This window comes from Lycorma delicatula, chromosome 13 (assembly GCF_047948215.1).
Source record: "Lycorma delicatula isolate Av1 chromosome 13, ASM4794821v1, whole genome shotgun sequence".
Lineage (NCBI taxonomy): Eukaryota > Metazoa > Arthropoda > Insecta > Hemiptera > Fulgoridae > Lycorma > Lycorma delicatula.
Genome location: NC_134467.1, coordinates 31,198,289 through 31,223,577, shown reverse-complemented (window position 1 = coordinate 31,223,577; position 25,289 = coordinate 31,198,289). Strand labels below are relative to the sequence as shown.

Below are 25,289 nucleotides of genomic sequence, written 5' to 3'. Positions count from 1 at the left end.
AACTTTAACAAAGAAGAAAGTCAGGGTTATACTATCAAAACTCATTTTATCGTTTTCGTTCATTAAATAACGAGTAAATGTTTTTATTCAATTTTACTATTATTATTATTATTATTATTATTATTATTACTTTCCTGGCTACGGCGATATAAGTTGCTATAACAATAGCAGGAAAGTATTTTGATCGATAAAAAAGTAATAAAAAAAAAATTTGTTCTTTTAAAATTTTTGCCTAAGGAAATATTAGAAAAAATTATAAAAAAAATAACAATATTTAAATAAATTGCATAAAAAGGTTTTTTATTTCACTGCACCCAAGTCAAAAAAAACTATTTTTGAGTGACGGATTTTGTGTGTATGTACGTACATACATATGGTGGTTTGTATATGGTCTTATAACTCTGGGACCATCTTGATCGATTTTCTTCAAAGTTTGTAGACAGGAAAAATATAAATAAATATGAAATCTATACATATAAAAATGAATGTTTGTCTCTTTGTATGTCTCTTATGCCTTCCTAAACAGTTCATCCGATAGCGATGAAACTTTGGGGAATGGTTGGACGCATGCAAGGGAAGGTTTCTGAATTAGTTTGAACCCGCTAGGTAGCGCTGCGGTCGATATATTCCGAAAAATTGTATTTATGGTCCGATTTGGCTTATATTTAGAATATGAGTTACTTACATGTAAAGAAACACCTCTACAAAAAAACAGACTCTCTAGATGTTGCAGGGGTCGACATATTTTGAATAATTGCATTTTTTGGTCCGATTTCGCTTATATTTAGAATATATATTAGTTACGTGAAAAGGAATATTTTTGCGAAAAATGGACCCGTTAGGTGGCGCCGGTTTCGACATATTTACGAAACAAACACACAAATATACAAACTCGCTTCTTTCATATATATATATATATATATATATATATATATATATGAAAGGCAACGTTCGTAAGTGTGTCCGCTGTATAAAAAAACTACTGGACAGATTTACGCGCGGGAAAAAGGAAATTTCGGAAAAGGGAGAAAGGGGAAAAGGTAAAACGAATAAAAGGGAAAAGGAAATAAGGGAAAAATGTAAATAAAGAAAAGGGGAAAAAACAAAAAAAGGATAAAGTGAAAGGTTAAATTTTGTGAAGTTTCCGTAATGTCCATTTTTGGTTTAATGTTTTTTAATGTTTTATCAAACTTTCAATTGTGTTCATATATATATATATATATATATATATATATACTCAAATCTAGCAATAGCGAAGCATTGCCGGGTCTTTTAGTATAAAATATAAATGAAAAATATAAATAAAATAAACACTTATTTATATTATGTATAATAAATAATATATTTTATGTGTATAATGTCAATAAAATCTGTTCGAGAAGAAAAAATACATTAAATGCTTGCAAAGATCGGGAAAAGGGATGAGGGTGTTTTCGCTGAAATAGGGCACGTTATCAAAACCCTTATAACAGGTGAAGTATTTTTTTTATCAAGATCAAAAATTACAAAAAAAAAAATTAATTACTATTTACCCTCCCGCCAACAATAAAATGACTAATTATAAGAGGATTATTATTTTTTTCTCAAGGACCGATCTGTCCCGAAATAAAGACCCGCGCAAAAATCGGATAAAAATTGCGTATATGTGCGCAACGCATATACGCAAAGGTTAGTTTGCGTATATGTGTTGCGCAGCGTCTCTAGTATGGCCTTCAATCACACCTCGTCACTTCGTTTAGTTCTGAACACGCAGCTATCACGTTAACATGTCTACAACAAACAGGCTGAGGGGTGTAATGCAGCTGAAATTCATCGACGAGTAAGTAATGTGTACGGTGAAACTTCGAAACAGGAAAGTGCGAAAATGGTGCAGGAACTTTAAAGCAGGACGTATAATATGTTCATGATGCAGGCGGTCAGGGAAGGAAGTGAGTGTCAACCGATGATCTCAACGACATCATCGGTTGACACTCGCTGACAAAAGAAAAAAAATATTTTTCATGAATTACATAACTTGATCAATGTAGCCGGAAATAAAAAAAATAATGGGGTTCTATTTTACTAAAAGATATATTTACGAAAATAATTATGAAATTATATATTTTTGAATTGAAAAAATATACGAAAAATAAACTATATTGAAAAATATAATTAACTGAAAATAACTTACTTGAAATATAAAAATATCCAAACAGCAAGTATAAGTGCAACTAATGAAAGGGCGTAACCCCCAAAATAAATCATCGTTGTTATCTCGATACCGGGTTCAATTTCTGGCTCTTCATGATGTAAATTTTTACAGGAACTGTAATCCGTGTAATTATCCCATGTTGAATTTAAATGACAATAACGGGTGGCGTTTTCTGAAAAAAAAAAATACAAAAAATTATTTAAACCAGAATATATAAATAAATAAACAATTTATATGTATAAAATTTGATACCAAAATTGATGTATATTCTATGTTCTGTAGAAATAAAAGCTTCTTATCTGTATAGATTTGTCTAAGAGGAACTAGAAAAACAAATATATATTCGTATATAAAGGCAGTAAATTAAGAATCTCTTAATTTGCAGAAGTTTTACTTCCCAGCGTAATAGTTAGGTATCTCAAGTTGTGATGATCTTAGCAATGATCATGAGCAATTGATCTTAGCAATGATCTTAGTAATGATCATGAGCAATGTTTTTAATTCGCTGAAATGGGATGCGATCCTACAAGCGTTGAGAGATAAGGATATTCCTGGATACCTAAGAAGAATTATCCAGAATTACCTGCAGGATAGGTTTGTTGTTTGTCACCAGGGTAGATCCTGCTTCCGCTTCAAAGTGACGTGTGGAGTGCCTCAAGGCTCTGTCTTGGGGCCACTCCTTTGGAATCTGGTCTATGACGGAATTCTCGGTCTGAGTTATCCTCTGGGTGTTTTCCCAGTGGCTTTTGCTGACGACCTGGCCTTGGTTGTTACTGGAAAAACTGAAGTAGAGGTATCGGAGAAGGCAAACGCAGCGATACGAATGGCAGAAGTCTGGATGTCTACTAAAGGCTTAAAACTTTCGCATGGTAAAACAAAATACGTAGTCATGACAGGTCGTAGGAGAATATCTGACATCCTAATTCGAGTAGGGGGTAATCTCGTCCAGCAACAGACTTCAGCCAAATATTTAGGGATCTGGCTTGACAAGAGGAGGAGTTTTACGGCACACGTGAATGAAATACGTAAAGGAGCTGAATGCACGGTCAAAAATCTTAGCAGATTACTCGGTAATATGACAGGATCCAGAACTGCGAAGCGTAAGATTTACGCTCACGTAGTTAATTCCATCTTACTTTACGGTATACAAGTCTGGGAAAGAGCTCTGCGTGCCGACAAGAACAGAAGAGCCCTTGAAGGAATTCAACGGCGCATGGGCTTAAGAGTGATATGCGCATATTCTTCAGTCTCTACCGAGGCAGTACTCGTAATTGCAGGAGTTCCTCCGCTTAAACAACTGGCGGAGATGCGAGTGAGTATAGCATGTGGACAACCTTCTAAAGAAGTATATGAAGAGATGCTGCGTAATTGGCAACTTCGTTGGGATGTAGCCAACACGGGACGATGGACACATCGTTTGATACCTTTGATCCGACCGTGGATAGAAAGGAAGTTCGGGGACATAAATTACTGGATAACGCAATTTTTTACAGGGCATGGGTCGTTCAGGTCCTATTTATGTGCGAGACTAAGGGTAGATAACAACAACTGTCCTTACTGTGGGGCTTATGATTCCCCTGAACATGTAGTATTTGAATGTAACCGTTGGACTGAAAGCAGGCAATCCTGTTGAAGACGTATAGGGCCATTATCGACGGAGAATGTGGTGGATAAAATGCTACTTAACGAGGATAACTTTAATGTGATCTCGTCGTTTATAACCGCAGTTATAAAGAAGAAAGATGAGGAAGCTCGTCAAGAAGAAACCGCTCGCTGATGACGGCTTGTCGTAGGTGGCATTTCCACCTACGAAATAAAAGAGCTAACCGGTGAACTGACCTGCCGTGCCGGACATACAGCCGGCGGGCGGGGAGGCCAGCTAGAGTAAAGGATACTCCTCTGGCGCGAGTCAAACTTGATTGTAGATCCGTTCCAGAGGAGTAGGTGGGAATATATAAAAAAAAAAAAAAAAAAACAAAAAAAAAAGTTGTAATGATCTTGAAACCAGGGACTCCTTCATACGAGGTTTCTTCTTGTAACCGATTAGCTTCGTACAGGTCATATCTGTATTATTTGAAATGCTGTTACTTCGCAGGATTAGGCCGGTTTTGGAATGATTCCGGACCACAAATTTGGGTTCACGTACGGTGACTCCACCACCAAACAATCCCATAAAGTCATCAATATCATCAGTCAATATCTGGAGGAAAGAAAATTCTACTCGGCGGCATTCTTAGATATTCAAAAGAACTTTGAGAAAGTATACTTGGCTGGCTTACTTTATAAATTAAAATTGAAACTTCCTCAACCCTACTTCGGAATTATCTTGAGGGATGTTTCTTTATAGAAACACCTAAATATTTTAAATATTATATATTATTTTTATTTTAATGTAAAATAGTTTTTGTAAAAATAATCATCTAAAATAAATTATTTAATTAAATGCATCTATTAGATAATTAATTAAAATAAACTTTAATTTAAATTAGATAATTAAATAATAAGAGTTTAATTTAATTACCATTAAGTACAATAAATTCCATAATAAAATTTTGTGTTTAACATATTTTAATTTTAATATTTCCTTCAGCCCGTGAAAAAGGTTTCTTTCCAATTCGGCCTGGAGGCAAAAACTGTTGGCCACGCCTGATTTAATTTTAAACTTTAGTTAAATGTTTGCGATCCTAAATTAATCAACAGAATAAATTGAATTCTATTAAATATATTAACACTTATCTTTATAGCAAATTTCATTATATGGAATATAAGAGTGATAAACAATAATTCATTTTGATCCCAGACTTATAAGATTTAAAAAATCGATGGAGAAGTGAAAATGCTTCTCTCATTCCACGTATATCTATATATATAGGTGAATTACAAGTCACTCAAAGAGAATAGGGGGAGTAAGAGGAAGAGAGAGAGTTGAAAAATGAAAATAGCGTTCATAAAAAAAAAAAAACTTAATCAATTAACCATTGGTGAAGCAGTCATAAAAAAAAAAACGGTGAATTAGTACGATAAAAAAATCCCTTTCGGCATACCGGAAGGCGGAGGTAGATTTCACCGATGGTAAATAGGTGATAAAAAAGATTTCCACCTTAAAGTTAAGAAAAACATCAAATTACTCAATACGACAATGATTGCATGGGAAAAAAAATTTCACATGTTTATCATACAAGCTCCATTGTCTTACATTTCCAGAAACAATTTTATCATTCCTTGCTGTGTAAGAGTTGGTCATATCAAAGATTGTTTTAGACAAAAGTTTTAGGTAATGTTTAGAGGGCTAACGATCAATTTAAACCGATTAGATACTGTGCCTATTAAAGGAGGTATGATATTTTTGGGGTTCGAAAACCCATTATTTCCACTCCCTGTGCTAATGGTTGGTGATATCAAAACACTTAACTTGTATAAGTTTTACGCCCTTATCCAAAGAATAGTAGGAATTTAAACTAATTCGATATTTTACATAATAAGAAAGTTATACCGATTTATTTTTTTTCGAAAAAGCTCCCATTTCCACCCAGATGGTCCGATTTTGCCGATTAACAAACTTGACTGAAATTTTGGGTCGTTATATTATATGTATCAATTTGAAAGTGATTGGCGCAAAATTACGGCAGTTATCGTGACCACAAAAAAGTGAAAAAAAATATATATATAAACTTTTGAACTGACGATGGTTTTAGAGTCTGGAGAATGTGAAACGCGAAGATATGTTGAAATTTTCCGGGAATCGAATCATGGTACCTATTACATTAGGCAGCTTTCTTATAAAATCTACCTAAAAATCTCTGTAAAATTTAAAATAAATATTTTATTATATATGATGTCTCAATATGATCCCGTAATTTAATTATTAAAAATCTCACGTTTTTATCAACATTATATTATATTTTTATTATAATATAAAGTACAATAAAGGAGATTAAATATACAATATATGTCAGCCAAATGACAACCATGCTCGTTGCCACATGCCCACACTTTTAATAAAATTTTAAAGTAGACGTTCACTTTTTGCTAGTCAATTTCTTCAATGCAGTGACGAATTTCATTCTTCAACTCTAGGAATTGTGTATGATGGGTGATAATTTAAAAAGTTACCACATTTATTATTCGATAGCTATCATTCCCATCGAATTTATGTTTCCAGGCATGTATCAAATTTCTGGGGGGAGGAACATTTTTAAAATTATTTTCAAAGGGGCGGAACCCATCCTCTCTCTAAGATACACGTCTCTCTTTTTTCTGTTTAGCATCCGGAACCACCGTAAGGTACTTCAGAGGATGATATATATGAATGTAAATGAGGTGTAGTCTTGTACAGTCAAAGGTCGACCATTCCTAAGATGTGTGGTTAATTGAAACCCAACCACCAAAGAACACCGGTATCCACGATCTTTCTTTTTTCCTGTTGAACCTCCGGTAATTACCTTTCAGATAATACTTAAGAGGATGAATGAGGATGATATATATGAGTGTAAATGAAGTGTATAGTCTTGTACAGTCTCAGTTCGACCATTCGTAAGATGTGTGGTTAATTGAAACCCAACCACCAAAGAACACCGGTATCTACGATCTAGTATTCAAATCCGTGTAAAAATAATTGACTTTACTAGGACTTGAACGCTGGAAATCTCGATTTCCAAATCAGCTGATTTGGGAAGAATCGTTCACCACTAGACCAACCCGAAGGGTTAAATTAAATTATCTGAAAAAATGGAAGGGATCCCCAAAGGATAAGCTTAAAAGAAAAGGACTGATAAGATAATTTCCGAAGAATAATTTGTAATTTAAAAGTTTTATGGCAGAAAAAAGAAGGACAGGAAGAAAATGGAACAAACTCATGCCAAAAAAATTAGAAACTGATAGAAGAAGAGAAAATAAGCTACAAACAAGTAATATTTGCGTGACCCTAGTTGGCTTTTTGGAAATTTTTATATTCTAATATAAAATATTAGAATATTTTATACACTCATCCTTAAAATTTGGTTTATAAAATCCGGTCTTAACTTGTAAATTATTTCCTTAAATTTAAAAAATTAGCATTTTTAGCATTTTAAAAATGAAATTATTTTAAAAAAGAAAAACTCATCCAATATTTTCATTATTTTAATACATTTTTTTCTCTACAATATATTAAAAATAACAAAAAAGGATAAAGATACAAAGAACTACGGAAATATTAATTTATTTTTTGAAGGATTAATTATATAAATAATTAAAATCGAATCCAAAAAAAACCCTTAAAACATGAAAGATGAAAAGAAATTTCTTTATAAAAAAAACTAATTAATCAAAGATAAAAAAAAAAAAGAAATAATATTTCCAGAATATTTTGTAATAAGTTATAAAGGTCCATTAAAAGAATATAGAATCCTTTTTATTCCGTACATATACATCATACAATTACAGAATATTTTTAAAATAAATTGAACAGTTACCACAAAAAAAAAGAGATATGAAAATACGTATTTTTAATACCCCAGCGATTATAGATAGAATAGTTATGTTAGTACTTAAAACCCCAGGATTCAGAAACCAGTTTTTTCTACAGCCTAGAACAATTGTCTTGTATTTTCGTCTAAGCCCGTGTGTATTAATAATAGATACTCTAAAATGTATTGAGTCTTTTGCGCACAAGATAGCAGTTGCGTATTCTGGTAAAAGTCAGAGAAGACCGGTATAAGCAGTCATGACATCGCCAATGACCTAAACGTCCATCACCAAAGATTGTTAAACCGTTTAGAGAAAGCTGTATACAAAAAGAAACTCGAAGTTTGGGTGTCTTATGATATGACTCAAAAAAAATTTACTCGATCAAATTTCTATCAGCGAATCTCTATTGAAGCGTACCGAAATCGAGACATTTCGAAAGCGGTTTTTATGAGAGGTGTAAAGTGGAAACCTATGGAGACGATGTACGAAAAACTTCACGGTCAAAACGAGAAGAAACTCCACAGTCTTTGGCAAAGCCCATACTGAGATCCAGGAAGGTTATGCTGTGCGTTTGGCAGGATTGGAATTGGATCAAGCATTACGAACTCCTGCCACCGAGCAGAACAATAGACAAGGACCTGTACTGTCGAGTGGTCAACAGAAATGGTGTCGTATACCACACTGACAACGCTAGACCCCATCATCATTTTTGACGACCCGTCAAAAATTGAGAAACCTTGACTAGAAGGTTTTAATGCATCTACCGTATAGGAATGGAATGGAATGCAAAGTTGGCAGGAGTCTATTACTCCCTACTTTATCGCAGAACCTGGACAGAGTCCCCTGCTGCTGGATCATTCTAATCGGGCTTGTTTTTAAAAGGGTTATTTTTTTTTTAATCTCGGGTCTAATTTTTCAAGTTTTGTCTATTATTATTTTAGTGAATTTAAGACGGATTTAATTGCATTCCAATCCGTTGTTAAACCAGCGTTATCGAACCCATTTCATGGGCCGACCGCGGAAGGCTAGGCTTATAAAGCCTGTCCTCCCGACGTAATTCCCCTTCAGACCGTCCACTGAAGTCCTTTCGGTGCTAACTCTTTAATAGGCTAGCAGGAATACGCCACAACGGGGCACTAGCTATAAGGAGGGAGCAATGCGTCCCCTTTTCCGGAGGAGTCGCAATTGCTGGGATATTTTGTCTTACTGTAAGTTTTTTTTAAATTTAGACCGCGTTTTTGTTTTATGCGCGACTTACCGTGTTTGACGTCTTCAAACTATATAACTCGCGAAAACTTTTCACTCGCGACCCCGGAAACGCGTCTGACGCACTATTCCGTTTATGGCTCATGCGATATGGAGGCCCCTAAGCCTGGTTTGTCGATTTTCGGCTACCGCACCGCACCATCACGGTGGTTCGTCCAGTACGGCGTGAGGCCGCTTCCTTACAACTGTCGGAGTTGGGTCCTCTCGGCAGATGTCCCGAAGATGACTGTGTTCGGACACAGCCGCTCTCCCGAACAGTCTGCGCGCCTGCGCCACCCCCACCTCGGACACGGATTGAAATCTCGCATCAGATCGGAGAGTGGCGTTCCTGACGAACCACGGAGCTCCAAAGATCGTCCGCAACGCGATGTTTTGGACGGCCTCGATCTTCTTTTGAAGCGAGGAGCTAAACACTGCCCCCCATGCCGGGTAAGCATATGTTAGAATCGGCAGTACGTACAGCCGAAAAATGAGGAGCTTAGTTGCCAGTGGGTACGGGCTGGCACTGTTCAGCACTGGGTATAGCGAGGCTCTGGCGGCCTTAGCCCTCCGGGTCGAATAATTTACATGTTCGCCGAAGGTAAGCCGCCTGTCCAACACCACCCCCAGGTACTTAACTGTTTTCTCAAAAGGGATTTTCTCCCCTGAGATTTCCAGCTCTCTGGTCGGTTTTCGTGTCTTGCATGTGAACATCACGGCCACCGATTTTTCACCGTTGACCCTGATTCTCCACATGTCGAGCCACGGTTCCACTAAGTCCAGCTGCCTTTGGAGCCTCCGGACCGCGTAATCCACATTTGCGGATTCGTAGAAATATGCCGTGTCGTCTGCGTAAAGGGCCGTTTTGACCCCTTCCGACAGCGGCATATCGTTCACGTACAAAGTGTACAAGAACGGGGAAAGTACTGCTCCTTGGGGAACCCCAGCGGCTATTTCTCTGGTAGAGGAAATCGTTTCCCCTACGCGCTACCGTATAGCCGAAACCAGGAATTGTCAGATATTATTCGTTTTGATCTCTTCACAACTCCCTGAATGATATTTGATTAGTTTCAAAAGAGGTCTGTGAAAACTACGTGTCACAATTTTTTTCCAAGAAATCACAGAAGTTCTATAGGATTATGGTGAACCGGAAAAATGGCAAAAAGGCATCGAAAAAAGTGATACACATGGGTCTCATAATAAATATCTTCCAATAATAATATTTGTATTTCAATTTCGGCCTCCAAAAGGTTCAATACTTTTAGACGACCTGACACGATTCGCAATGAACGCTTTGGTTAAATCGTTTGTATCAAATTTACTCTCTTGTAATACAATATTCTGGCGTACGCAATAGCATTAAAATTCAATGTGTCCTTTAAAGGTGAGGCCAAAGTCTAGGAAGTAATTCTACTTAACATACTGAAAAAAAAAAAATCCAGTGAACGTAGGTCCAAAAATGCATATTTTTCTCTTCCCGCTATTTTTGTTTTTTAAGAAAAACAATATTTTTCGAGAACGGTTAGAGATAACGCGATATAACTTTGTACTTTATTTTAAACTAACGTTTTTTTAATTGGGGGAAAAAATAACGATACTCTTCGTTGACAAATTTCAAAATGGCGGTCATTTCCATTCTTCAATCTTAAATATCTTAGGAATTATTAAATTTATCAAATTGTGTTATATTATAAAAATTATGAACAATTTTTTTTTGTGAACAAAACGACACCTTAGTAGTAAAAATCCGACGACAAACAACAGAGTTATTACAAAAAGTAGCCTAAACCGATATGGCGGTTATATTGTGTTTTTTTTTATTATCGTGATTTATTATGTGGTTTTTGATTAAAATTGCTATTAGCAATTTAAAAAAAAAATTAAAAAAAAATTTAAACTTAAATTTAAAAAAAAATTTTAAACGATAAAAAATAAGATTTTTTCAGAGATATTAAGACAAAACTTTATTAAAGAAAATTTCTTACCTACAATGAATATTGTATAAAAATCCAAAAAAATTTCAAAAATCAAACCCCTGTATTAAAATTGAATTATACATATTTAATTCAATCATTCTACCTCCCTTTGGTTATAATATTTTTTAAAAATATTTTTGAAAGTTTATACGTCATATATAAATAAAGCTAACGAGAAATATTTAATACTTTTTTAAAATTATAGACCCGGACCTAAAATGTAGAAACATGTTTTGAAAAATTTCTTTTTCGTATTCTAGTTTTTATTGAAAGGATGATACATTTCGAGAAAACTTAATTATGCTGAAATCTTAATCTTACCCTATATATGTGAATATTTTTATATAATTTATTTTTATATTTTTTTAAAATTTATTTCTCCCTATAAAAAAATATATATTGTAACAAGACCGATATAACGGACCTGAGTAACGAATTCCTACCGATTAAGAAGTAGAAAATATAATAATGGGAGGAATCCAGAAAGGGGCTAAAAGGAACCTTTTTAGTAAAGGTAACAGGTCTGTTTAACAATCGTCTTTTGTAATACTGCCTGCTGACACACCTAAACCTAATTCTTCCGTGAGAAGAGTTATCGGATCAGGTTAAGGAATGCATTAGAACGAAAGGGTTGGGTCGATTGTTCTCTCTCTCAATTGGTTTCCGGTTCGGGAGGTAAAGAAGATAGAAGTATAAATACTCCGGGGAAAACCAGTTAAAAATCAGTTCCGCGAGGAGAATCTGAGATGTCAGTCTGCGAGGAGGTCAATGAAGGAGCGTATTTCGAGTGTAGGTTCCATGCAACTAAGGTGACCAAGTAATCACGGTACATGAAAAAAAGAAATGGTTCTGTGTGTTACTTTTAAAGAGATAATGTACTGAATTTCATTCATAAGCTGTTAGGGTGGTTTTATTTGTGAATAGCGAAGGTATTTGTAGTGAATGATCTTTATTCTTGTCTTATATATTGTTGTTAATACAAGACTAGCGGTTAAAAGTGTTATGCTAATATGGTTAACGGTGATGCTAATATCTTTTGTCCATGGGACTGAATTCTACTTTTAGATTCTATTTATCTACCGGTGAATAAATACTGATGAGTACTTTAAATTCTGTTTTGTATGTAATCTCTGTTTATTATTATTATTATTATTATTATTGACACTTATGATTAATTTTTTTCATTGACATTTAATGACATTGATATTTTTTCATTGATATTTAGAATAATGACATTCTAAATATTATTGTGAGATATATTTTAATTGTCTGTTATTATTATTATTATTATTGTTACTATTAGTCTGATTATATTTTTTACTTGTCTATACTATTGTTGTTAATACAAGATTGTGGTTAAAAGTGTTAAGACTACTTACTATTCATGCTAATATCTTTTTTATCTATGGACTGAATTCTGCTTTTTGATTCTATTTATCTACCTGTGAATAAATTCTTTAAATTTGAATTGCGGAATTATATATATATATATATATATATATATATATATATATATATAAAAAACAACACCTCTAAAAAAGACTAATTCTAAATTTTAGCTCTTAATATTTTGCCAGAATTTTTAATTTAATTATAAATAATTTTTTGTTTCCTGTTAATAATTTTGTACGACCAAAATTAGTTTTTCATTTCTTTTGTTTAATTTTATACTTTTTATCTTTTATATTTTATTGCAAACCTTTTCATCCGAATTTATTTATTACCATCTGAAAATTCTAAATCCTTAGTTAAATGCTTCATTTATTTCCTTTCACTTTGTGCACTTATTTACTCTGTTCACTTCCCTTTTAGTACCATATTAACTAATCTTTTGGTCGCCTCAAGATATATCCCTCAATTTCAAGTTCTTCTTTGTATTATATTCCAACAATAAACTCATTTCTACTTCGTTTTAAAACCTTTTCATTTTCTAATCTGTTATTAATCCTCTTTATTTTAAACATTTTCTCTTTTAATACTAGATTCTATAAATTTCTAATCCATTTTTTCCTTTTAATTACTCTAATTTTTTCAATATTACTAATTACTGATAAAAATATTTTAATAAAATCTGGTATATATTTTCGTAAATGTAAAGAGCGATTCAGAATGAATGTAACAAATATTCAAGACATATTTTACTGGTAAATATAAAGAAAAGTTCATATAAACATAGGCTCGAAAACGCTTCGTTAACGAGTGTCGGCTGGTGAAAGATTTCGCCCTGATATCTGCGCTTTCGGTAAATTAAACCAGATTGTAATTCGTGGGACCCAAATTAAGAGGAAAATTTAGTAGTTATATATGAGAATTGATCTGGTCCGCTGAAAAAAAAAAAAAAAAAAAAAAAAGGTCCCACAACTTTATTTTTAGTAGTCTTTGAGAAATCTAAGTTAATATAGACCTGACTTCGTCGGCTGTTAGAGGGAGTCGGATCCCGGTGGGGTCCCCAACCGCGACAATCGTGGTGAAGGCGGCAGGACGGTACGCGGATCTTCTCCGGACATGAGGGATACTGTGTCGCCCGGGAGAGGCCAACATCCTGTCGGCACTTAGCGGTCAGGAAGAGGATTTCCACATAAGAGTTCAGGATCCTGATGACGTAGCTGTCAGTTGAAACAACAAATACTAGAAGGTACCGCTGTCACAGCTGGTAGGGGAATACGGCGATTCCATTAGCTGATAAAGGACGTCAACGCCCTTACCTTGGAAGAGGAATTGTTACGCGACATGAGGTAGACTATTAGGGATTCAGTCGCTATTGATGTCCTCTCCCTGAGTCGTTCGGGGAAACTAAGGTGGGGATGGTGGCGGTTCCACCACTACTGGCCAAGAAACTGCTAAAGGTTGGCCGTCCTCGTATAGGATAGGTATATTGTCGGATTTCGAGGAGGTCCGCCGACGAGGAACGACGGAATCAATGCTAGGGTATACGACACCGGGCCGGGTCCTGGAGCGGCCCAGACAAAAGGGGGCGTTGTTTTAATTTTAGAGCTGAGGGGCACCTCTAGAAGGACTGCCAAACAACGGAGGCTAAATTAACGAGGAGGGCTGGAGGGCTAGCAGCAAAATATGAGTCCTATACGCTTTGCTTGTGGAGAGCATAAAATTGGAACAGCCCCGTCCAGGAGGGTGGGCCGGTTAGGTGTCCCACTCTCATTGATTGGACGGAAACTCCCTTTTGTCTTCAACATGGGGGAGCAAAGTAAGACCGTAGACCCGGTGGGAGATCCCTTTGGTGTTCCCAATTTGAGACGTAGCGTCAAGACCGGAGTCCCGGTGGGGGGATCCCTTGGGTTCTTCTCATTAGAAATATGGCGAATAATTAAAAAACCGGGTCCTGGCTACCTGGAGGAAATTTTAGTTCTCGACGAGGTAGTTTTAGAGGTGATAACACCTCCTGGAGGTGAGTAAATGTTTAATCGCGAATCCAGCTCCGGGGGAGATAAAACAATGATGGACTAAATTAAAAAAAAACTTAAAATATAAAAATTGGGATAAAAAACACACTGTTTTATGTTTGGCGTAAAATAATTTTGTTTAACGACTAATAAACCATTAAACTTTTTTTTTTTCCCCTACTCTCCCCGACCGGATATCCAATTAAGTATACTCAGTCGGGGAGAGTGTCCTTTTACTCTCAAAGGAGACGTCCCCCACCCGCCGGCTATACGTCCGGCACGGCAGGTTGGCCTCCCCGGTCTCGGATCTTTTGTTTTACATTGCCTGCCTCTAATCCCCCGCTTTAGAGCCAAGGTCCGGCTATGCCGTCCCCCAGCGCCTCAGCAGGGAACCGGGACTCGGTCTTTACGCCTTTGGCCTCTAATCGACAGCGCCGACCCCACAAAGAGCCTAGGCTCCCGCAGTGACGACCCCGCCGACCGGGACTTGGTCTTTTATTTTAACCCAAACTCAAACTCCCCTGGAGTTCACCCCCTTCTCAGGTACCCGCACACCAAGGCGTACGGGCCCTCCATGGAGTGACTGTCCGCCCTACCCTACTGTTTATACTCCCATTCTTCTGTCTTCATCCTCTTTGGCCCGCAGGACCTCCCCGGCGAACCTGCGGAACCATTCCCAGTTCTCATTGTTGTACCCCAACCAGTCTATGAGATTTTCTGGTGTAAGACCATTAATTACTATTTGACCTCTGTTAACGGCCCATCTTGTACATATGAACAACGTATGTTCGGCATCGTCGTTCTCTGGACAATAGATGCACTGCGGGGTGGCTCTCTTCCCGATCCTATACAGATACTGACCGAAAGAGCCGTGCCCCGTCAGTAATTGTGTCATGTAAAAACTGACATCTCCGAGTCTATTGTTATTCCAGGTTTTAATATTAGGGATTAGACCTCTGGTCTATTCTCCCACTCTGGACCCTGCCCACTCTTCTTGCCATTCTTGTTCTATAATCCCTTCCATCTCTTCTTTCGACATACCGCTGTGTCTGAGGGTTCTGGCTTTTATCTGAAGGTCTATGGGTCTACGCGTCCCTGAAGCTGCTGTGGAACAACTTAACAGAAATCTTTACATCACGTCAGTTGAGACTGGCATTCCAGAAAAGATTGTTTAGCTTATACTACCTAAATGATTAGTACTTGAATCAATATAAACTAATTGTGGTTCAACATATTAAAATGACGGCAAAGTTGCACGACTACAGTTTAGTGCGGCAATGATAGTTACAATTTTAGACGATATATTTTTAGACAATGTAATTTTTAATGATAAGTCTACATTTTACATCAATGTCAAGGTGTTCCACCCATAACTTCCGTATATGGGGTAGCAAAACCCTATGAAACTTTGCAACACATTTGGGATAGTCCTAAGGTTAATGTTTTTTGTGCCTTAAGCAAACAAAGATGGCCCGTTTTTTTTTTCCAGGAGGCAACCGTAAATTATATAATTAATCCGGACATGTTTCAGAACTTTCAAATTCCTCAGTTAGATGATGATCACCAAAAATGGACGCTACTCCTATCAACAAGACGAGACACCAGCTTACTACCGCTTAGAAATCCGAGAATTTCTTGAAACTCGACTGGATTGTTGGGGAAGGTCCAATTGTATAGTTACAAAGCTTCCAGATTTGACCCCGTTAAACTTTTTTCTTGTTGGGTTTCATTAAAGATAGGGTTTTTGTACCTTGCTGATTTTTCTGAGCTAACAGTTCGAATTAACCCGGAACTGGAGAGGTAACTACCGACTTGACGGTTACAGTCTTTAACTTTCTTTTCCTGTTTAGCCTCCGGTAACTACCGTTTAGATAATTCTTCAGAGGATGAATGAGGATGATATGTATGAGTGTAAATGAACTGTAGTCTTGTACATTCTCAGTTCGACCATTCCTGAGATGTGTGGTTAATTGAAACCCAACCACCAAAGAACACCGGTATCCACGATCTAGTATTCAAGTCCGTGTAAAAATAACTGGCTTTACTAGGACTTGAACGCTGGAACTATCGCCTTCCAAATCAGCTGATTTGGGAAGACGCGTTCACCACTAGACCAACCCGGTGGGTTGACGGTTACAGTCTGGAATTAAATAAAATTCAGGTGGGATGAATGATGCATCAAATGGAAGCCATATCAAATATTAGGTGTTTTTTTTATGTTGAATAATTGTATTTTGTTTTCTGGAATTAATTTGACGTCAGGTGAGAAAAATGACGCATCAAATGGAAGTTATGTTAAACCAATATGAATTTTGGGTGAAACTTGATATGTTTTTGTATGAAATGAGTCCTCAACCGAATCTGGAATTTATCTAACTAAATTTTTATACGCTTTTAAATTTGTGAAATCCTTTTTGAATCATCTCGTATGTTCTTATAATGGCGTAATCTATATAGTGTATTATTACGTATCGATCAGAACAAACGATTTATTTATTCTACCAGTGTTGTAGATTTCTGGATGAATCATCGAGTTTATATGCTATACTTTTGTATTTTTAAACACCCTCTTTATATTAATCAAATAAAAAATTACATCCTAGTAGTGTAATTCTTAACTTCTTTTAACGTTTTAATTAAATATAGAAAACCAGTTTTTGAAAGTATATGTTTGGAGTGTCGCTTTATATGGAAGTGAAACTTGGACGATCGGAGTATCTGAGAAGAAAAGATTAGAAGCTTTTGAAATGTGGTGGTATAGGAGAATGTTAAAAATCAGATGGGTGGATAAAGTGACAAATGAAGAGGTATTGCGGCAAATAGATGAAGAAAGAAGCATTTGGAAAAATATAGTTAAAAGAAGAGACAGACTTATAGGCCACTTATAAGTAATATATATGAGGAAGCGATTGATAGATTATACAAACTGGTGTGTAATATTTATGAAAAAGGGGAATTTCCGTCAGACTTCAAAAAAAGTGTTATAGTAATGATACCAAAGAAAGCAGGGCAGATAAATGTGAAGAATACAGAACAATTCTAGCCTACATTAAAAATGATTGAGGAGAAACAATGAACGGCATGGATGAACTCCTACGCAAGAACTATCGCATGAAAATAAACAAGAACAAAACAAAAGTAATGAAATGTAGTAGAAATAACAAAGATGGAATGTGAAAATAGGAGGAGAAAAGAATATGGAGGTAGAAGAATTTTGTTATTTGGGAAGTAGAATTACTAAAGATGGACGAAGCAGGAGCGATATAAAATGCCGAATAGCACAAGCGAAACGAGCCTTCAGTAAGAAATATAATTTGTTTACATCAAAAATTAATTTAAATGTCAGGAAAAGATTTTTGAAAGTGTATGTTTGGAGTGTCGCTTTATATGGAAGTGAAACTTGGACAATCGGAGTATCTGAGAAGAAAAGATTAGAAGCTTTTGAAATGGGGTCCTATAGGAGAATGTTAAAAATCAGATGGGTAGATAAAGTGACAAATGAAGAGGTGTTGCGGCAATTAGAAAAAGAAAGAAGCATTTGGAAAAACATAGTTAAAAGAAGAGACAGACTAATAGGTCACATACCAAGGCATCCTGGAATAATCGCTTTAATATTGGAAGGACAGGTAGAAGGAAAATATTGTGTAGGCAGGCCACGTTTGGAATATGTAAAACAAATTGTTAGGGATGTAAGATGTAGAGGGTATACTGAAATGAAACGACTAGGACTAGATAGGGAATCTTGGAGAGCTGCATCAAACCAGTCAAAAGACTGAAGACAAAAAAAAAAAGAAAAAAAAAGTAGAAAACCAGTCGGGATGTTTAACAATCAGTAGACACTGATTGAATTCAAAAGGAAGAAAAGAAATAAAAGGAGGGGGTGGAAGGAAATGAAAGAGATAGAGTAGGGATGTAGGCAAAAAGGTAGGAGAGGAAATTGATTAGCTGGGCTGTCGAACTACTCAATGTTAATATAAATGACGGTTGATGGAAGGCCGATTGGTTCAATTAAATATAATTTGTAATACTTTATATATATTCCTACTAGTGGGATTTAAACTCGTGGTTTTGGTTTTTTATTTTTAAATAAAAAATATATTAAAGTCTATTTATGTCATAATTCATAAATAAAAGTATTTAATGTTTTTATAAAACGTCATGTCATCACAGAGGGTCAGATATTAGAATAACAGTATAAATACAATATATTGGATCAATTCAAAAGCGAAGACATCCTTTCATTTTTATTCTCTATATTATTAATATCGTTATATAAATTTTATATGGATTAAATAATAATATACAATATTAAATTCATAATATTTTATCTTATAAATCGTTTTACCAATTAAATTTCAACTTGTCTTATAGTTATATCGTTGGCAGTCATTTTTTCAATCGTATGGTTGCGATGTCGTCATTCGTTATTTTCATCCGATATGGGTTTAATTTATTTAATTTTTGAGATGCTAGTTAAAAAAAATTCTGTTCGTCTTTTATAAACCAAAGAGGTTTTACGTAATTCTATATTTTTTGAGAGGAGAGTGGAAGAAGTGTTAGGAGAAGACCAATTTGGTTTCAGGAAAAGTATAGGGACAAGGGAAGCAATTTTAGGCCTCAGATTAATAGTAGAAGGAAGATTAAAGAAAAACAAACCAACATACTTGGCGTTTATAGACCTAGAAAAGGCTTTCGATAACGTAGACTGGAATAAAATGTTCAGAATTTTAAAAAAATTAGGGTTCAAATACAGAGATAGAAGAACAATTGCTAACATGTACAGGAACCAAACAGCAACAATAACAATTGAAGAACATAAGAAAGAAGCCCTAATAAAAAAGGGAGTCCGACAAGGATGTTCCCTATCTCTGTTACTTTTTAATCTTTACATGGAACTAGCAGTTAATGATGTTATAGAACATTTAGATTCGGAGTAACAGTACAAGGTGAAAAGATAAAGATGCTACGATTTGCTGATGATATAGTAATTCTAGCCGAGAGTAAAAAGGATTTAGAAGAAACAATGAACGGCATAGATGAAGTCCTACGCAAGAACTATCGCATGAAAATAAACAAGAACAAAACAAAAGTAATGAAATGTAGTAGAAATAACAAAGATGGGCCGCTGAATGTGAAAATAGGAGGAGAAAAGATTATGGAAGTAGAAGAATTTTGTTATTTGGGAAGTAAAATTACTAAAGATGGACGAAGCAGGAGCGATATAAAATGCCGAATAGTACAAGCTAAACGAGCCTTCAGTAAGAAATATAATTTGTTTACTGCAAAAATTAATTTAAATGTCAGGAAAAGATTTTTGAAAGTGTATGTTTGGAGTGTCGCTTTATATGGAAGTGAAACTTGGACGATCGGAGTATCTGAGAAGAAAAGATTAGAAGCTTTTGAAATGTGGTGGTATAGGAGAATGTTAAAAATCAGATGGGTGGATAAAGTGACAAATGAAGAGGTATTGCGGCAAATAGATGAAGAAAGAAGCATTTGGAAAAATATAGTTAAAAGAAGAGACAGACTTATAGGCCACATACTAAGGCATCCTGGAATAATCGCTTTAATATTGGAAGGACAGGTAGAAGGAAAAATTGTGTAGGCAGGCCACGTTTGGAATATATAAAACAAATTGTTGGGGATGTAGGATGTAGAGGGTATACTGAAATGAAACGACTAGCACTAGATAGGGAATCTTGGAGAGCTGCATCAAACCAGTCAATTGACTGAAGACGAAAAAAAAAAAAAAAAAAAAAATATTTTTCATACAAGTTTAAGAAACATCTCTTTGGTTAAACTACAGGGAAGATAAATGAGGTTGTTCAAAAACACCAGTTGTATCAATTTTACTCCTTTAAAGACCGGTATTGCTGAAATTCATCAAACTGAAATTGAAACTTGCCATTTATATCATCTATTCATGGAGTAACGGATATATCAGTTTTAAGTTTTATAATGAAAAATTTGATAAAGACAGATCCATTGTATACGAATGCAAAAATTATATAGAGAATTTTTTAGTCCTGTTACCCAATTGTTAATGTCTGGTAATTTTTTTCTAAGAAAGGGAAATTTTGTTTTGTGACACGAAGTTGGTAACGCTACTCAACCGGTATAGATACGGCAGTGTGAGTTGATTCTCCTTGAGTTGTGTAAACTTTTGTGCCGTTTCCAGTCGTTTTATGAACAAAATGTCTTTTACCATAGAACAACGAGTTTTCATTCTTGAACAATATTTTTCTACGAAATCGTACGCGAATATAAAATAATCATTTCAAATTAAATTTTTTGGTGTTCCTCCGCCAGAAAAAAAATGTCAATTTTTAGGCTATAAAACCGATTTTAAAAGACAGTTACTGTTTTCGATAGAAAATGAAAAATAACAAATAGGGCTTCTTTTTATTAAAAGAACTGAAATCAGGGCGAAAACGATTGCAAGCCTCGAAAACAAAGCGCTTCCAGAAATATGTGTATGTACTTTTTCCATTATTTTCACCAGTAGAACATGTTGTGAAAAGAGTTTCTCCGTTTCATCGTGGAACATTTACGAGAGTATATATATATATATATATATATATTATACACACAAACTTATGTGGCAAAAATAACTCCCAGATTTCCCACCGCGGGAGCGCTAATAAGTACGAGGCGAGGTATTGACGTGCCACGTGCCATTTTGAAACTGACGTCTTGCCATTCCAGTTAAAACCACAGCATGGAGTGCTGATCATCGCACGTTCGTTATTGGAATATATTAAAAAAATGATGATTCTTTTATCAAAATGCAGCGATTATTTTTTGCTAGGTCGACAGGTCGTGATACCTGATAAGTATACAGTTTAATTATGGGTGTCCAGTTTTAGAGTTACTACTCAATGGGTTGGTCTAGTGGTGAACGCGTCTTCCCAAATTAACTGATTTGGAAGTCGAGAGTTACAGAGTTCATGTCCTAGTAAAGTCAGTTATTTTTACACGGATTTGAATACTAGATTGTGGATACCGGTGTTCTTTGGTGATTGGGTTTCAATTAACCACACATCTCAGGAATGGTCGAACTGAGAATGTACAAGACTACACTTCATTTACACTCATATATATCTTAACTGAAAGGTAATTACCGGAGGATAAACAGGAAAAAGAAATTTTTTAGTGCTACTGGTTCAGCTTTGAAGAATTAACCGCTAAGAAGCCCATTAAAGCGTTCGAATACCCGGAAATATTGAAGCAGTGAGACAAGCAGTTACACAATTTCCACGTCGCTCAAGTCTTAAACATGCAGCTGCGTTACAAATCTCTGATCAACTTATCAGAAGAATTTTACACATCGACTTACAGTTTCAACCTTACAAAATGATGGTGCAGAAGCTAAATGAATATGACTGAATTAACCGTATTGCTTCTTGTTAGGCTATTCTGGAAAATGTTCCAGTGAAGTCAATTGTGCTGTCAAGTGACGAAGTCCATTTTCATTTATCGGGTTGTGTTAACATTCAGAACTTTCGATACTAGGCAGGAAAAACTCTTATACACCTTCACGCTGAACTTCATCCTCTGTACAATGACCATGTTACAGTTTGGTAGGCTGTTCTTGAACTTTTTTTTAACCTCCGGGTCCACCGTTCGATATGCTTCAGTGGATAAGATAAATGATTTGTAGCGTGTGTGAAAATGCCATGCCTGCTCGGGATTCGAACCCGGGACCTCAGGATGAAAGGCCGGGCCACGGTTGCTGAACTTGGAATAACTGACCCGTACCTTTTTTTAAGGAAGAAATTCAATCAGTTACAATAACTTCCGAAAGTTATGTGAAAATATTACGCGACTTCTTTTCCTGCCAAAACTTAATGAACTCTGAAATTAAGCCGAAATTTTATGGTTTTATCAAGAGGGAGGCCGCTTTTCTCAGAAAAATATTTCACAACGAGGAAATATCCCATGGACTTTACGGTGACCCGATATTGTAACATGTGATTTTTTCTTTGTAGACATCTAAGGCTTTAAATCTTTAAACAGAAGCCAACTTCTGCTCTCCATCAACAAATCACTGTAATACCACTGGAAATGACAAAAAATATTATGCGTAATTTTAGTGAGATGTTAAATACCTGTATAAATAGATTGTGAACGTCGACATATGAACGACATAGTTTTTAAAAATTAATAAACGATGTATGAAAATAAATGACAAACATGGTTCTTTCAGAATATATTTTTACCTTTTTTTTTAATTTTATTGTAATTTCTATTTTATTCACATTTGAAATTGGGGAGTTATTTACGCCGGACTCTTTTTAAAATAAAATATTTTTTGTCTGAATTTAATTATCTATTCAGTTTAGCGTAAATAAATAAATGACATCTGCACCGATAAAATTAAAAGAGTAAAATTTATAACATTTTTACACACACCCACAGAGAGAGAGAGACAGTCTGACAGAGAGAGAGAGAGGGAGGCACGCGCGCGCGTGTTATATGTAAATAACATATGATTAAATAGAAAAAGAAAATGAGTTGTGAATGTATATTTCTCACGCAAACCAGTATTCTTATAACGATACCCTTGCGGATAATTCAACAAGTAGCGAGTGGTCGTAGTATAACAGTTTTACCAATATTACAACATGAAAACATGAAATTTTCAGTTGAAAACATCACGTAATCTAACATTTATTAACTTAATGTAATCTGATGAAAAGAAAATTGTTACAATACAAAGTATATTATTATTATGTTTTTTTAAAAAAAAACTAAGCTAGAAAGATAAATAAAATATTCGCGCGTGCGCGCGTACACACATATAAACTACTTCTGTTACCATAGTTTATTTATTTTTTCTAGTTTATCTATATAATTTAAAACGAAATCGATTTCAACAAAACTTAAATTGCTAGTTTTATTACAAAAATATAAGAAAAAAAAAGTATTTTTTTCATGAATTTCCCGGCTAAGCCGGTAAAAAAGTAGGATATTGAAATCGTAAAAAATTAAAAAAAAAAGCATAAAAAATTGATTTGGACACCTCATGACTTCTTTGTACGCCTATTAAATTACATATACACATTTTTTTGTTAATGAAAAAGTACATAAAATTATATTTCATTAATAATGTCTGATATTTTTTTTATTATTGAATTATTATTTATTGTAATTTTTTTTTTTTACAATCAGATGTTAATAATTACTTATAAATAAATATATTTAAATTAATTAAAAGTTAAAAAAAAAAAGGAAAAAATGTCGTAATCGTACCGATGTGCCTTCCCCTTGTAAGATCCTAATATTTCATTAATTAAAATTTTATTTCGATATAACTCTAGAAACAATAAAAATAATTTCCACTTACAATATATCGTTGAAAAGCCCTCAATCAGAGCTTATTACAGCAGTGAAGAAAGAATCCAAAACCCAGATTTATTTTGGATTTTGGGTCTTTGTGGACACTTTCAGTTCAGTCGATTAAAATCAAAAGAGGACGTGCTGAGCTAGATTTTATAAAACTCCTAAATCCAAAATTTCAACATCCTACGGTTAATCGTTTTTGAGTTATGGGAGATATTACGTACGTACGTACAGAGATCACGCCAAAACTAATTAAAATGGATTCAGGGATGGTCAAAATGGATATTGTCATTGAAATATGGTAATCGAAATTTTTTTGGATTTTGGACTTTTTTTGGGCATTTTTGGTCAAGTCGATTGCAATTTAAAGGGGAGGTGCCCAACTAGATATTACAACAGTCCTAAGTCCAAAATTTCAACAATCTACGACTAATCGTTTTTGAGTTATGCGAGATATATACGAGATGTCACGTCAAAACTAGTCAAACTGGTAAAATCAGGGATAGTCAAAATGCATATTTCCGTTGGAATCTGAAAACCGAAATATTTTGGGTTTACAATACTTCCTTGTACTGAAAGATAAAACAAGGGTGTAAAGAAAAAATAGCCTTAAAAAATAATTTTAAGTTACACAAAAAAATTAATTTTATAATGGTTAATATATAAAAAAAAAATAAATAAAAAGGTTTTACTGAATTTTTAAAATTTGGGAGCTCACATATCAAGCGGACATTTTTATTGATAATGACGATTACTAAAATATAAGATTTAAGCATATTTGAAATTTATATAGAATTTTTTTTTTTTTTTTCTTTAGGGGCTTCCTTACGATGTGGGGATAATTTAGCAAAACTTAGTTAACAAACAAGTGATGCCAAAAAAAACCCCAAAAAAAGAATTTGAAAAAGAATTGTTTAACGAGGGAAATAATTTCTTTGAAAATATTTTAAGAATATAACTTTTATGAAAGTAATGAAAAATATTGCTTTTCATTTTGATTTTTACTTTAATTTTTACGCTGAATTAATTTTAAAAATCTTTAATTAAGCTATTTTTATTTTCATTAATAGCTATTTAAGTGATGAAGAAAAATACGATACTTATTATATATATCTTTTTTTGAGGTAGGGAAGAAATTTAAGAAAAACTTTTCTAAAAATATTCATTTACAAACTTAACATATTTGCAAAACGTATAAATAATAAAAATTATTATTGCTGCCAAAAAAAAAAATTATAAAATAAATAAATAAATAATAATAATAATATTAAAAAATAAAATAAAAAACTGAAATAAATTGAAGTAAAAAAAAAAAACAAGGTATGGAAAAAGAGAAATAAACATCGTTATTCTCTCTTTAATTAAATAAAATAATGTGTGACCAATCAACTTTGAGAGAGATTTAATTTTTAAATGGATTTTTATTTTAACGTTGTAGAAATAGGAGGTATTTAAAGATTAAATGTCCTCACCTGTCTTACATTTATAAGAAAACATTTAAACGCGGTTATTTAAAATTTAAAGAACTCTTTAATTCGATTAATCGAAAAATTCGATTTTCAGAGATTTAATTTTTAAATGGATTATGACGTTGTAGAAAGAGCAGATATTTAAAAATTAAAAGTCCTCACCTGTCTTACATCGATAAGAAAACGTTTAACTGGAGTTATTTAAAATTTAAAGAGC

At 34.3% G+C, this 25,289-nt stretch overlaps 1 protein-coding gene across 1 annotated transcript in view; it reads right to left on the bottom strand.

Moving 5' to 3' along the window:
• Nucleotides 1-25,289, bottom strand: part of LOC142333875 (diuretic hormone receptor-like) — a 635,861-nt gene that overhangs the window by 313,409 nt on the left and 297,163 nt on the right. Inside the window, exon 4 of the mRNA XM_075381453.1 lies at nt 2,171-2,363. Within this exon, the coding sequence (XP_075237568.1) occupies nt 2,171-2,363 (193 nt within the window). The remainder of the gene's footprint in view (nt 1-2,170; nt 2,364-25,289) is intronic.